Here is a 14,845-nt window from a genome sequence, read left to right on the forward strand (position 1 = left end):
ACATTTGTACATCCTATTGTAATTTCTTTACAACACTTTAATTCGTTTACTACTTTCACAAATAGGTAAATATGGTTTGTTAATAAATACTGTTGTTGAGTTGGATTGAAAAACTACACCGAACTCTTAGTAGCGAATTGCCTCAAAAATCCTTGAACTTTTACTGATTTTTATATTTCAATATTTGAACCTATCTTTATTGAAGTGTATTGTAGGCTATATTTTTGAACATTGTTAAAAATAAAAAATAATAGCGTTCCTGTGGCTCCGAGCAGGGGAAATGTGTCATAAACTGAAAGTATATATTATTCACCATACAGTATATCTACTTTTGTATCAACGTAATCGGTTTTCATTACACTTTGAAGGTCACGCTGATTACTGACCACACGACAATGAGTAGTTAATGAGTAAAAACCGTTACATTGGAACCGCCACTGATTGAGGTAAACACGGTATATAAATTTCCTCACACTATTTAAACCACATGCATTTTATTGTATGACTTTTGTAGCACGCAATGAGATTTACAAAATTAGCTACCGAAGTGACTGCACAAAAACACTGTAAAAATTCGCACGATTTCATACGCATCAACTACTGCAAAAAAAACTGCGCGCACATACCTCAAACCTCTCATCGTATTACAAATTAACACTGCAACAGTAAATAATAACCTAATAGGTAATTGCACTATCACATAGCCGCAAAAAGTGAAACATGCAATGCAAACAAACGTACTGCATGATGCAGTATACACTTAAACACATTCACATTTCTTATTGTTTAGAGAAGCGGTTGTTGCGTCCATGCAAATGGGCGAAATCCACCGACGTTTTCCTGGAGTGACAGGGCGCTTCGGTGGTTGAACTTGTATGACCGTCAAAACATTCTTTGGAAGGAGCTGGAAGTTCAGTAAGCGTTATTACTCCTTAATTGTATTGCCATATGCTAATGCGGACTCTGTTTGGACAATATTTATCATGTAGAAGTTTTTCGAAGGCAACGCTCACTATGTCACAAGGACAGTTCTAGTATAATGAAAGTTAGCGTTTCCTAAATCAACGTTTTTGCTATCAAAAATCGCTGTAAAACAGTCAGAGAGAATGAAGGCAATACAAAGAATAGTAACCACAAATTGCTATAAAACTGTTTAACAAGTACAACAACTATGGCTGTTTTTGAACAAAACATACTCCCAACCATGGTCTGTGAGACGCTGAGTTGACAGTTGGCACTAATACAAGTGCACTTACCATCAAACAAGACTAAAAGAATTTTACGTGAATCGACTGCTGATTATTTCAAATATATAATTAGTTGAAGTTTGATTACATGGTTGGATGGCAATTTTACAACCATTTCAAATAACACAAAATATCTGTCAGAAGTGTTCTTAGGGCATCCATCCTCCACGACTATTGAACGTTAGTGCACAATAATAAAAATATTGGATCCATTTTACGAAAAAATGCGATATGAAGTTGTAGCATGGTTGTGAACATTTCATAAATGGTCCCTTAATTATCTGGTGACCATTCAAAACAATTCTGATTGAGTTTATTCAAGATGCCAACAAAAGCATATTTCAGAGTTGTTTGTCCAAAATTAATCTGGTTACGTTGGGTTTAATGCGCAAAGGTAATATTACTTCCAATAATAAGATTTAATTAAATCGTCTCACCGATTGCAAGGCTCTGTAAGTGGGGACTGCTCTTCACAGACCTCAGTGATGGCTTGCTTAAAGCAATTGACTGCGGGGCATGATGTAATGTACTTAAATGGGAAAATAAAACCTATGCAAAGATATGAAACAAAATATGAAACCTGTGCAAAGATACTTGAACAAGGTAAGAAATTAAGGTTTGAAATCTGATGAAAATTGTGATCCGTATATTTAACAGAATTTGAATACCTTTTGCGATGAAGCAGCTGGAGAACCAGCTCTTGTTTGATAACTCTGCACACCGGAATATCTGCAAAACCAGATGAGTGAGTAGACCGTTGTGTTAGTCATACTACAAGTAGTTTATAAAAAATGACCTAAAACTGCAGCTGTAGCAAATGACAATGACATCGCCTTACCCAAGTGGAGAATCTTCGAAGGATCTTCTCGAATACAAACACTTGCTTTTGAAAGACGATGAATTACAAAAAGGAACTTTTACCGTTGAACTTGTGTCATTATAATATGGCTACAGAGAAAACAGGTAAAAAGCATATAAAATTATAGTTGGCAACTTGGTTGCGTAAATCTATGCTGTGCTCAATCATGTAACAAAACAGCATGATGTTAACTGCCACAATGCATGGTTTGCTGAGCTTGTTTAACATTAAAGAACACATGCAAAAGCAACACCGCATCTAGCAGACATGATTAATATTTACCACAAAGTATATATACCATAAAAATTATTCAAAAATTAGGATTATTACCAAAAATTGTCAATATTTGACTAATAAAAAGTCAATACATTTGCAATGTTAACATACATGAAAATACTTGATACAGTATATATCCATTATCCAGACAGCCTTAATTTTTAAGCATGTAATCTTGCAATGATTTTTCAAACAGAAAAGTTAACAAATGTCATGATAAATTAAGTTTTCCCTGAGCATATACCTTATGTGAGAAACAATCTGATGTTATGAAAGTACCAGAACTTCCACTTTGTGGTAGCGAAGATACAGGAATGCTGTCTTCATTTAAAGGAAAATACAAAGATCTGGAGTCACTGAATTAAAATAATATTAGTATAGATAAATTTCAGAGGTAAACATAACTACCTGTTTATAAATAACATGAACACAATGCTATATTGCATAGTACCAGGTGAAAAAGCACATAATTTATCTCATGTTGTCACCGGGGTGAAACGTTGAATAAAAAATTTAAAACAAAATATTGTTACCGACTAAAAATATCATATTGTTTTGAATCAGTTCGTGTTGGATGCAGGTTTTCAATATCAGTTGCATGTCTAGGCTTTAATAACTCCGCTGCATTACATCTTATGATAATTCCAGGCATATCATCTGCAACATCGTCTACATTTTGAAATTGTTTTCGTTTGTCTGCTAGTTTTTTCCATTGGTGCAAAGTAGTTGACCCTTCATTAAAAATTAAATTAATGGTTTACCAACTAACATAAACTACAGTAAAATCTCCACCACAAAACAATAAAATGCAAAACCTTTAATCACAGTGAGCATAAAAAGCAATTTGAACTAGTGTAGTTTAGAAAAGTTTCAGCAGCCAAGTGAAGACATTTACCTTCTAAAGATTTCACAATACGTAACTTTGGTGCAGACATGCATTTCTTCCTTAGACTTGATGGCAATCTTATTTCAAATGATGTCTCAGATGTTGAACTTTCATCTGCATCCAACCTACTTCCACACATCTGGCTCTAAACATAAGAATATAAAATCACCACTTTAGAAGATTGGATGTTTAACATCTGATCTGTGTAACTTCGACTTCTTATTGACAGACTAAGGAGCCATATAGGAAATATAATATCATATCATAGTAATTTAAATAAGTGTTGCAGGACACATTTGATATGCAATTGTAGTCTATACTCCTTTCATAACTGACTCCAGACTACTATTAACTGCAAATTCCCACCCCACAAAGGGATGGAATCGACAAAAACAATTTGTATGCAACAGTACAACCTGTTTCTCAGAAAATCCTTCGAAATTAAACTAGTTTTCAAATCAAATACCATAAACTGATAGAAAGTAATTACTGATATTTAACTTGAATTTTTCTAACAAACAAACATGAAAAGAATACATGTTTCAAATATAAATGTAATCTGACATATCATACTCGCAGATTACATGATTGTGAAATATGAAAGGCAAAAAACATATCATGCAATATTTACATACATACAAAACACATACTTAGTGGCCTGTTTATATTATGCTAGATAAAGCAAAAACAGTGTAGTCAGAATGAAGTGAAATTGCAGTAGTACTGAACATGTCCATGATGCTATCAAAAAGCGATCTTATACTAATTCTAGCAATTACCATAACATTTGATTTAGCTTTTTGCAAAACCTTCAAGCCTTCCCGACCAACAGTTGCAAGCTTCTCTAATGCCTGTTGCAAATCACTTGTGCCTGGAATCCCTGGCTTACCCATGCTTGGAGAAAGAAGACTGAAATTTTAACAGGGAAAAAGCATAAGCAAGCTTGAACAAGTGGAAATGAAAAGCTTCAGAAATTGGTTAACGTGAATTGCAACACTCTGGCAGCTGCATAATTGAGCAAGCTCACATCCAAACAAATATCTAAATATAACAATGAACTAAACCAGTGCGCTTTCAACCAAACAACTTTGACATAAAGTAAACAATACTCCAAATTCTTCAATGTTGTATTTTTTTCCATATTAAATCGACAAGGTATTACTGATCTTTTTTAAATTAATTTCATACCCAGAACTATGAGTACTTGTATTTCTTGCAACTTTCGAGACCGAAACATTCACTGCAGGTGATGGATTTTCCGACTTTAAACAATGACAGATTGATTCTAACTCAGTTTTCTGACAAGGATTTTATACCAAAATCAATCAGTCGATAAATGTTATTTAAATATTTTTGGTGCAACATCCTTTGTATGGTTAACTTTAAACAAAATATATTAGCCTTAGCAAAATTTAAAACACAATAAGAACTTCATAACAATACCTGTACTGCATTGTTTGCAAAGTTAGTGAGATGTTTGTTTGCATATCGGGCCGTCTGCAACACTCGCTCCTCTAGTTTGTGAGGTCTTACATCTGAGTATCTAAAATAAAACATTAAATCAGAAAACCAAGACTATAATTGGTTATACCCAGTTTAAATAAAAAAAGAGCAAAATGTATTTACATTTCATTGCAGCTGGGTATATTACGGAACAGTTAATTACTCCAGAATAGTTTCTTCAAAACAAAAACTTTTAATCCTATTGTTATATAGTTTAAACAAAAATTGTGCAAACCCTACAAATAGGCTACTTATTTTTCACATCTAAAACAAAACTATGAAGTTATTGGTGCTTTCAGAAAGGTAAGAATTGTAATATTGACATGATACAACTAAATTCATACTATGTGATATTACTTGATCAACTACATACGTATGTGTTACAGAGCACAAAAACAGAAAATTTAATTATGCTGATCTGTCACCATGTGTGACGGAAGAATGGTTCTGAAAATTTGGAGAAAGGTGACTGGTTCGTTTAAATTCTTAGGATGCGGATCTATTAAATTTTCTATAATTTGCACTCGTTACTGCAGGTAATGCCATAGCCTAAAAAAGCAATTGGTGACAGGTGGGACAATTCTCATCCATATATGACCAACAAAATAAAATTTGTTCTGTCTGTTACCTCCCTTCTTTCAAAGAAGTGTACACTTTTTTAATTTAAATTTAACTCTACCACAATTGCTGCCACCTTCTACTAATAATTGAAACATCATTTACAATTACCATATATCAAGAGAACCATATTATGAAAGTTTCATAAAAAGCGCAGTGCACATAAGATGCATTTTAGTAAAATACCAATGGAAAAAATCACAAGTTTAAACATCTTGCATGGTTACCTTCACCACAACACCAATTTTATCACAAGGAAAACCAGTCTTATTAAAGTGCGCTCGTGTATTATTTACACTGAGTGAATTACGCCCATTTGGAAGAGTAAACTACTGTATGTGCTTAATGTAAAATTGTAACTCTTCACAATTCTGTCATCACAGTTATTGTAGTGTCATACAAACTAAAATTTTGAAATGAACACACCAAGCATGAAAAGAAACCTTTTGATTTTGAAATAATTTCAAGTTTTGTAGCGCATTCTGTGTTGTTTAAGGATTTATTAGCTTATACAGTACATTATCTTGCAGCTTAACATACAATAAATATTTGCATTTTTGCTGTACAGTATTTTATTTTTATATGGGTTTACCAGTAATAGCAGTTAAGGCATTTTCGGTACAATTGTAGGAAAATGCTATATAACATTTTTCTTAACAGTGTTTGGATTACTCCGGCGTTTGGATTATGGTAGGGAGCCTTTCAAGTATGGCTGTAGCTTTGGTGAAGTTAAACAGAACAATAATTGTTTTAAAATTGGCTAAGTTTGCACAAATTACAAACTGGAAAATTACTGTAATAACATACTGCAGGAATAAAAATAAACTTTTACAAACTTGTTGGAAAAACAAGACTTCAAATCTTCCGGGGATTTCCTCACACCCTCATTTATATCAAATGTAATATCACTGATCTCTAACTCTGCAGCCAGTGAATGCTGGAAAGGTATCTGTGGCCCAAACATGTTGTCATAATCAAAAATGTTGTCACTGGTAGAGTCACGCATTAGGCGACTTTCTTCTCGAGTTTCATCTAATGAGTTCAAAACTTTACAATAACGCTCTTCGAGGCTTTGTACCTGTAAAAAATATATGATGTCCATGAAATGACAAAAAATCACGAAGTCATAATATGACATAAAATGCAAAATTTAGTTCTTTAAATAACATTAAAAGATTCTATCACATTTCAGATAAATTAAAAATTGCTCATTATCCGAGGATTATCGAAAGACAGTCCTTTATCACCTCTTGTGACAACTCGTATTGTGACTTATTAGCAGCAGATAAATGCAGCTGAAGGTCTTCGTGTTCATTAGCTAGCTGCAAACAAAAACAATGACATGGTGAGGTTTAATATGTTCCATTACGACAAATTTCTGCTGAAAAAATACCAAATATATATACGACATTTTATTTTGACATGACATTTTACAGGTTTTCAATGGTGACAAAATGCTAAGGTTAAACTGTTAGTCGGCACTGACAGCATGTTTGTGTTTGAGAAACTCCAAATGTATTTTTTACAATTACCTCCTTATGTTTATGTTGCAAATCCATAATGTGGGCAAGTAATCCAGATATTTCATCTTGCTGTCTGTCTGCTTCATCATTTCGCCGAGTTAGTTCTTCAGTTACAGCAAGAATTTGCGAATTGGCCTTTTCTATGATAATAATAATAATACAAGAGCATTGATTGCAAATGTTCTGGCAATGTATGACTGTGACATTATTAATACAGTAGTTAAGATACTTCTAGACAAAAACTTACGCAAGTCACTCTGCAGAAAGCCGAGTTGACGAACTGTGTCGGATACCATCTCATGCTCCTTGGTTTCTCTATCACCAGAGTTGTCGAAAAGAAGAGAACGCTGAAAGCAAAAAGTACAGAATATTTCAATCTTATGAAAAGTGATTTTAATTTATCAAAACAGATATCCAATCAATTGTTTAACGTGACTTTTGGTTGTGCTAAATACCATTTAGCAGGTAAGACTAGATAAACAAACCCCTCCAAGTCATACAAGTGACCTTGGTAACTTAATCACCTATGGTTAAAAATTAACTAACTTATACTAACTGCATTTTTATCCGTTTTCAACAATTCTACCTCGGTCAAAATGAATAAACAACCGTGTCAATAAATACCGCAATCTATGTACAGAAATTAATCTTTGACCACATACCTCTTCCAATAAACTAGCCTTATCTTTTTCAAGCAGCTGAATTTTGTGGTGCAAGCCGTCAACATGAGTTTGCAATCGACCATACACTTTCAAATCTAACCAAAACATAAAATATCCAATAGGTGCACATGAAACAATGACATGAAACAATACACAAATTTGAGGAGAAAACCCCTAGAAGTATACCTCATGTGCAACACCAAAACATACCACGGGGAATTGTGATGGTTTGAACCAAACTGTTTGCTAATAAGTTTGTTTTCCATCATTTTCTCCCATATCCATATGTTTTACTTTTTTGAGTAAGCTAATGGTATTACAAGACGATCCAAATTTGTCAAAATGAGTTTGGGCAAACAATTTTTAACGTTTTTAAGAATTTAATATGATATCAAGACATCATGGATGTAAAATGGATGAAATTAAAATCTATTGGGCAGTTAGAAGGTTAAAAACTTTTAAAATGGCAGTTAACTTAAATAAATCTAACAAAAAATTCAAGTAAATAGCTTAGTAACATTTTCACCATAATTCAAACTAACTTGCTACTCATTTAAATTTATTTTAAATTTGGCTTTTGGGTTGTTCTAATTACAACACAACTGACACTAATGATCGATACAATAATGAGTTAAAAACATAAAAAAACAAAGACATTCAAACAAGCAGTTTTTCATGTATTAAGTACACTTAAATCTGAAACATTTGAACTCACTGACATCATTAACTACTACTAGTAAGCTGTAATTTCAATTACACACATAAACGTTTGTCTGATTTGTCAAGTTACATAAATCCAAAATAAATCCAACCTTTGCTGGGTGAAGTGGCGCCACTGGAGTCTGTTTCATCATCAGCATATATATGGAGCAGATCTTCTTTTCTGCTCACTTCATGACGCAACTGAGATGCCTAAAACAAATAAAATGATTAAGTACAGTCAAACCTAATTAACTCGATTTTGACTAGTTCAAAATTTTGAAAAACTGGAGCAACTTCAATAGTGCTAGAAAACCACCTATTATAATGCAAATAACCAATTAATGATAACTCAAACTTTTCAATAGAAAATTCCGTTTAATTTGGAGTGTATTTTGGTCCCCAGGAGGTAACTAGTGCCACTTATCTTAACACCAGTCCAAAAATCATTTATAGCAACGGTGGTGTATTAATTTAACCGGTATTGATGTATTACATTAATCATTCCCGTTATTTTGCAAACGTTTTATTTTTTGCTCAAGTTTACGCTGCAATTATATGTAGGTATGCAGCAAGAACAAAGGTTTTCCTATTAAACTGAAAGATAAATGTCATAACCAACTCAATTTCTTCAGCAGTTCTTGAAATGTTAACTGCAAGGACACATGGTATTTAAGCTGAACTTCACCATTTTCCACTTTCCACTTCATGGAAAAAAATCTTAATAACTGGCACGTTGCACCCTCTCTAGGCTCATACACAGAAAGAAATAAAATTGCTTTTCAGGTGTTCAAACCGAACCTCTCAGTAATTAAGAAAGTTAAAGACATACTGGCAACAGTAAAAAGAAACAAAGTTTTATGAGAACGATTAAGTCAACTAAACTAAGCCAGATGAAACAGTTAGTTGTCAAAAAGGATCCGCAATAAATATACAAGTTAATTGATTGCTAAAAGTGTAAAGGTGAATCCATTATCCCACAACCATACTTTTGTGGTTATTTGCTGCTAATTGTACTATCTTCAGATAACTCTTGAAGTAATCAACCCCTTTAAACTTAAGTTAACTTTCTTTCACTGTACTTTATGACATCTATTACTATGCTAGCTGCTGTAGCTGTAGAAATAAGAAAACCAATTTTAAAAACTACGCTAACAAAAAGGAGCATATTCTCTGTACAACAGTGCATTAAAGTAAATTGCAAAAAGATTTCACTCCCGTACAAAATTTGGCATAGAATGAGAAATTTTTAAAGCCAAAGTCTAGTTTTCAGTTTAATGCTACTTCTGCTGGAAAAAAAATTTGTAACAAAAAATGTCCTGCTACAGTACGAGCAGATGAGAATTATAGCAAACATTATAAACAAGTGTACTGGTAAATAAAACAAAAATTTAGTAACAGCATATACTTGTATTACATCTGCAATACATGTACTTATCTGTGCATATATATATTAAATATAATATCTCTTGATTAAAATGTAGAAAAACGATGGTACTAGCCATACAAGTAAATTACCTCTTCCAATGCATGGGTTAACTTCTCTTCCAGAAGGTCATTTTGAAATGCTACCTCCTTGTTTTTAGTCAGGAGGGTTTGGCCAATACGTGCAGCCAGTTCCAAATCCTTTTCTTTTTCTTCTAACAATTGCACAACCGCTTCTATATCATGGTATGTCCGAGTCATTTGACTAAGACGCTTTCCACTTAGTACTATAAAATATTGTGAATTGTAACCTAGTAATTGCTTTCTTCTATATAATGAAAGTTCTATGCAAACACATTCCGTGCCTCAAAACACTTTACATTAAAGTGATTAGGTTTTTATGACTCACTACTTCAGTTAAAGCGAGAATTAATCAAAGATGAATTTATTAGTTTAGTCAAGTTTAAAAGAAAATTTTTCCAGCAAAATGGTTCGCTTGGAATTGCGCCCACCTAAAACTGCACACATATGAAATTTATGTATGTACTCATTTTATAAGTTCCGTTTATTTTCATTAGATCAGACTGGGCATAAAATATTGGAGGTAGTAAAATGTTACATACACATATATAAATATAAAATATCAGGGAAAAATAAAGGAGCTCACAAAAAAATTTAAAAGTTTCTTCACACTGCTCAGGAGACAAGTCTGTATTAACACTTGGGGAAAGAACCGGAGTTTCAATCCACGATGACTGACTACATTCAATGTTCTAAATGGAAATAAAAGATTTATTTACAAATCATTTAACTAATGAAATAAAATTAACTGCTGGAAAAAATTGTGATTTAACCTTAAAAGGAATTATAATTAATCCAGTGCGCAGGTCAACAAACATGGTAGTACTATGTCTCCGCCCACAACAATAAACCGAGTAGCAATTAAATCTACCTCTCCATCAAGTACACTATGCAAAACAACGTGTTTACACATAACAAGTATACATGGGAAAGTTGGGCTATAATAATGATTGTCAAAAAACAATGAAAATACATTTACAAGTACTCATATATTAACAGGTACTATTTATTAGAGATTACACACGTTTCTAGCATATCAGTACCCTTTATGGAAAGCTTGCACAGGGAGATTTAAGCCAAAAATTGGGGTCTATGTTTTACGCCACGCCAGTATTAAATTATTTTCCGCTAATAATAACTAATTTTTATTTTATTAAATGCGATGATTCTAAGGCCGTTGGCTTGACCCTGTTTATCCGTTCCACTGCCACAGTCTATAACAGTCAAAAGATGAATTTCATTGCACTTGCAATGTTAGTATGTGAGTTTGTTGTAGCACGATGACACCACGCCAGAAAGGTCAAAGTTGATATTTACACCAGCGGCATAACGATATTTGCTTCTTCACCACACCGGAAATCTCTTGTGTACAGTGTACCATTCAAGCTTTCCATACAGGATCAGTATATACTTAATGTTCTTGACCATTTGAACATGGACCACATCAAAGCACCAATATTTAAGTAACTCATTTTCTGTCTTAGTTAATATTAAGCCCTCACTCATAAAGCATACTAACAAAAAAGATATCCAAATGAAATTCTTGTTGTGATAAAAGAGTATGTATCTATGTGTCTGTCTTTATGAAAGTTGATTTATGTTTGTTTTATTTATGATTTTAGTGCTTTATCCATCCAACTTACAAAATGCAATCTGAAAAGAGATAAGACTGATTTTACTTTAAACGGGCAGGGCGTGAAGTTTCTGCAAATTACAAAACATGCAATTCTTTCTCTCTAATTCATTTATTTGTTTATACAATTTGTCATTAAATAATTTCTTCTAATTAGTTTTATCAGCAACTTTATACAACAAAAACCATGTACTACTTTTGTTAACAAGATGGTAGCATTTCCTGGTGAACCAATATTAACTACTACAAAAGGATAGCCAGTGTCCTACTATCATAAGATTTACCTTGTTTGCTCGCAGCTGATATCTTGGTATTTCGTCAAAAACAAATGATGCAATATCTTCTTCAGGGGAATTATCTTAAAAAAGAAACACGACCACATAAACTAGTTTTAGCAAAATGCAGTACCACTAACCATCTCAGTTTTATTCATCAAGCACCAATACTAATTATTCACTAGCACCAACCTATACTCCCATACCTAATTAAAACCTCAGTCATCAAGCATTTAGTTTTTACATGGCTAAGTTATGAGAGCCGCCATCTCTGTTATATAAGATACCAAATTTGAAATTTGCAACACGTTTTGGGCAAGAGCTACTTAACCATCACAAAATACTAAAAAACCTTTCTCCGGTATATTGATAGGCAATTAATAATTTATGGCTAACTTGTTTTTGGACTTGACCTTGAATTTAAGCTAGCAGTGAAAGCTGGAACCACACATAATATAATCCACTATTATTCCATACACATTTTTAAAATAACCAATCGGGTATTACATAAAAGTTTACGATTTAACGACATGCCCACAGTGTTGTCACATGTGACATTACCATGAGCAATCAACCTTTCATATTTTTGAAAACCCCAAAGGATAAGACAGTATGCTAATTGTCGTTTCTTAACCATTGATTCCTATCAGAATTGTCATGCAGATCTGTTAAAGTTTCAATGCTTTCGAAGGTAGGGTAAGTGGAGAAGAGGGCAAGACGTTTATTCCAAAAAAACTTTTGGGTCAAAATTTCTTCCTAACCTAGCAATAAGTGTCTTATGTGAGAAATAATTTAACAGCTAGAAATTTGGAATATTAAAGGAAACATTTTCATTCGTTCCGTTTGGCAAGGAATCCATTGCATCAATTACCGGGACAAAAAAGTGTATCCTGTTGAAAGAAATGATTTTTCACAAATTCTTTAATTGTTTTAAATGAAATCATTCGCAATATGCTTCTTTTTTGGAAAGTTACTGCCTCAAAAGGAAGTTTATGCCCTTTTGGTATAATGTTCCAGACTGACGGCAATAATCGACAATTACTCTTCTTACCTTCTATTGAATAAGCTTCTTGAAGCATTTCACCATTTTCACACAACTAGAACAAAGCATGGAGTGCAGAAGTAGTCAAGTAAGTTGAACAGTGCTAACACTGCCACAGAACTGAACCTCCAAGTAAAAGCTGGTAGACTACTACGTTAAGAAAATCTTTTCTACAGCTAGGGTTCTTGCTTGTGTGATAATCTATAGCCTAACCAGGAGCAAAGAACCGGGTGTGCAACTGAAGTCTATATAAACAAGTCTAATTATTCTAAGTAATTTGGATTGATGATAGAGTAGATAGGCTAGACCCTTTCCAAGTTACCGTCTGGGTGGCAAGATTTTTTCAATCGCCTACACTTAGCAATGAAGAATTGCCAACCAAATTTAATTCTTTTTAAATTACAAACTTTGTAGGCACCAGATTGTAAAGATTTCGCTCAGGTAAATAGCATATGAATTTCTTTACTCGATAAAGAAGAAACATTGAAAATATATTGCCTAGTTTTTTTACAGCGGTTTGAACGGGATTTGTTCAATATGACGTCTAGATATGTGGTCAGCTAAGCATGTGGCGTGAAATGTGTAAAAAGTTTGTGAGGTATGAAAGTAATTCAGTTTTGTGTTACTGCTAGTCTATTTTTTAAACTTTGCTAGAAATACACGGCAGAATTACATGTGTAACGTGCCACAGATACCACGCAAACTTTTACGTATATCACGTACTGCTATGCTGAACACGGAACGTGATCTCAAGTCGAACAAAATCAATGCGTAGCATTTAAAGAGCTGTAAAATAAAAACTAGAAACGTTTCTTCGATATTGATTCTTTACCATGTAAATAAATTCATATGATATCCATCTGAGCAAAACCTTTGCAAGCCGATGCCCAGAACGTTTGCAATTTGTTTGCAAATTATTGCAAACAATTTTCAAAACGTTTGCGTTTGCAATCACAGTAGGATATAAAGATCACAGTATAAGTATAGGCGATCGAAATAATCTTGCTCCCGTAACTAGGAAAGGGCCTTTTGGCCTGACTAGGCCTAGTCCATACAACATAGTGTTTGGCTACCACTGTAACAACTATTTTTAAACTAATTACGTAGCCAACATTATGTTTACCCGTATTATCGGTATTAACCCGCATCTATTCATGGATTCGTATTATAACTGACCATAATATAACTGTATGACTGTACATGAACATAAAGTACTGTACAGTCAGTAAGCAAAATAGATAGATGTTCATAATATATCTATGACAATAAGATGTAAACATAGACAGTCCATAAGCTTATATTGTATCATAGACATCTTCTCTATTGTATTGTATTGTTTATTTTTCGGTATTGACTGTGGCGAGGGAAAAGTACGTATGATATTAACCTCGTTATAGACTTGTCAAACAAGAAATACGCTCACAAGAAACCAACGAACGGAAAAAAGAGAAAAAGTCTTAAGGGATTGAGACGTGCAATATGAAAATTACAGTGGGGCTACAACAATGGAGGGTTAGCACAGCCACCAAACCCAGAATGCGTATACAAGTGGGACCTCGTTAATCCGGATCCCGAACAACCGGACTCCCCGCTATCCGACACAAAACTGCCGGGAACGGATTTCTTCCCATGCATTTTACCCCTTTAATCCGGAAACCCCGTTGTCCGACTCCGACACAAAAGTTTTGGAACAAATGTGCTAAATCAATAGCAATAAAATCCGATAAACTGGATTATTAACAGTTAAGCGAAAATGATTCACGATTGTCCTAATACACTATGTACACTGGGTAGTTAATTGACGAAACAATAGCCGATTATCTACGCATAATAACGTTGCGGTCTTTATTGATTAAAAAGTACATTACAGTGTACTGTACAGTGTACAGCATTGCGCTTTGTAAAAAATTTTAGCCGCACAGCTTTTTAGTCATACTATGAAATACTGTACAGTATTTTAGAAACGAAAAAATAAATTGTTCATCAACAGTAACAAACAACGCTTCCGCGGTCGCAAAAAAATACGTACATTACATCGGTTGAGTGCGGCAATTTATTGAAGACATACTGCAATTACTGCTGCAACTCAATCGTGCTATCAGCTTTTCACCCGCTT

General features: G+C 33.6%; 1 protein-coding gene across 3 annotated transcripts; it reads right to left on the reverse strand.

Annotated features, from left to right (window-relative positions):
* Positions 1-477: 477 nt before the first annotated feature.
* On the reverse strand, positions 478-13,626 carry LOC143468988 (trafficking kinesin-binding protein 1-like). 3 transcript variants are annotated; one of them, XM_076966493.1, is made up of 20 exons: positions 12,739-13,626; positions 11,697-11,770; positions 10,366-10,471; positions 9,792-9,985; positions 8,387-8,486; positions 7,575-7,669; positions 7,160-7,259; positions 6,922-7,052; positions 6,637-6,711; positions 6,226-6,467; positions 4,712-4,811; positions 4,457-4,530; positions 4,048-4,177; positions 3,278-3,413; positions 2,916-3,114; positions 2,627-2,738; positions 2,086-2,195; positions 1,916-1,976; positions 1,685-1,796; positions 478-904 (listed from the first exon to the last, which is right to left on the reverse strand). In XM_076966493.1, exons 1-20 carry the CDS (start codon positions 12,764-12,766, stop codon positions 780-782), a joined length of 2,304 nt encoding a protein of 767 aa, XP_076822608.1. In that variant the 5' UTR covers positions 12,767-13,626; the 3' UTR covers positions 478-779. The 3 variants fall into 3 exon arrangements, with proteins under 3 accessions (XP_076822608.1, XP_076822607.1, XP_076822609.1); XM_076966492.1 differs by having other exon boundaries at positions 4,457-4,566; XM_076966494.1 differs by lacking the exons at positions 4,048-4,177; positions 4,457-4,530.
* Positions 13,627-14,845: the final 1,219 nt, after the last annotated feature.

The sequence above is a fragment of the Clavelina lepadiformis genome, chromosome 8 (assembly GCF_947623445.1).
Source record: "Clavelina lepadiformis chromosome 8, kaClaLepa1.1, whole genome shotgun sequence".
In the NCBI taxonomy this organism is placed as follows: domain Eukaryota; kingdom Metazoa; phylum Chordata; class Ascidiacea; order Aplousobranchia; family Clavelinidae; genus Clavelina; species Clavelina lepadiformis.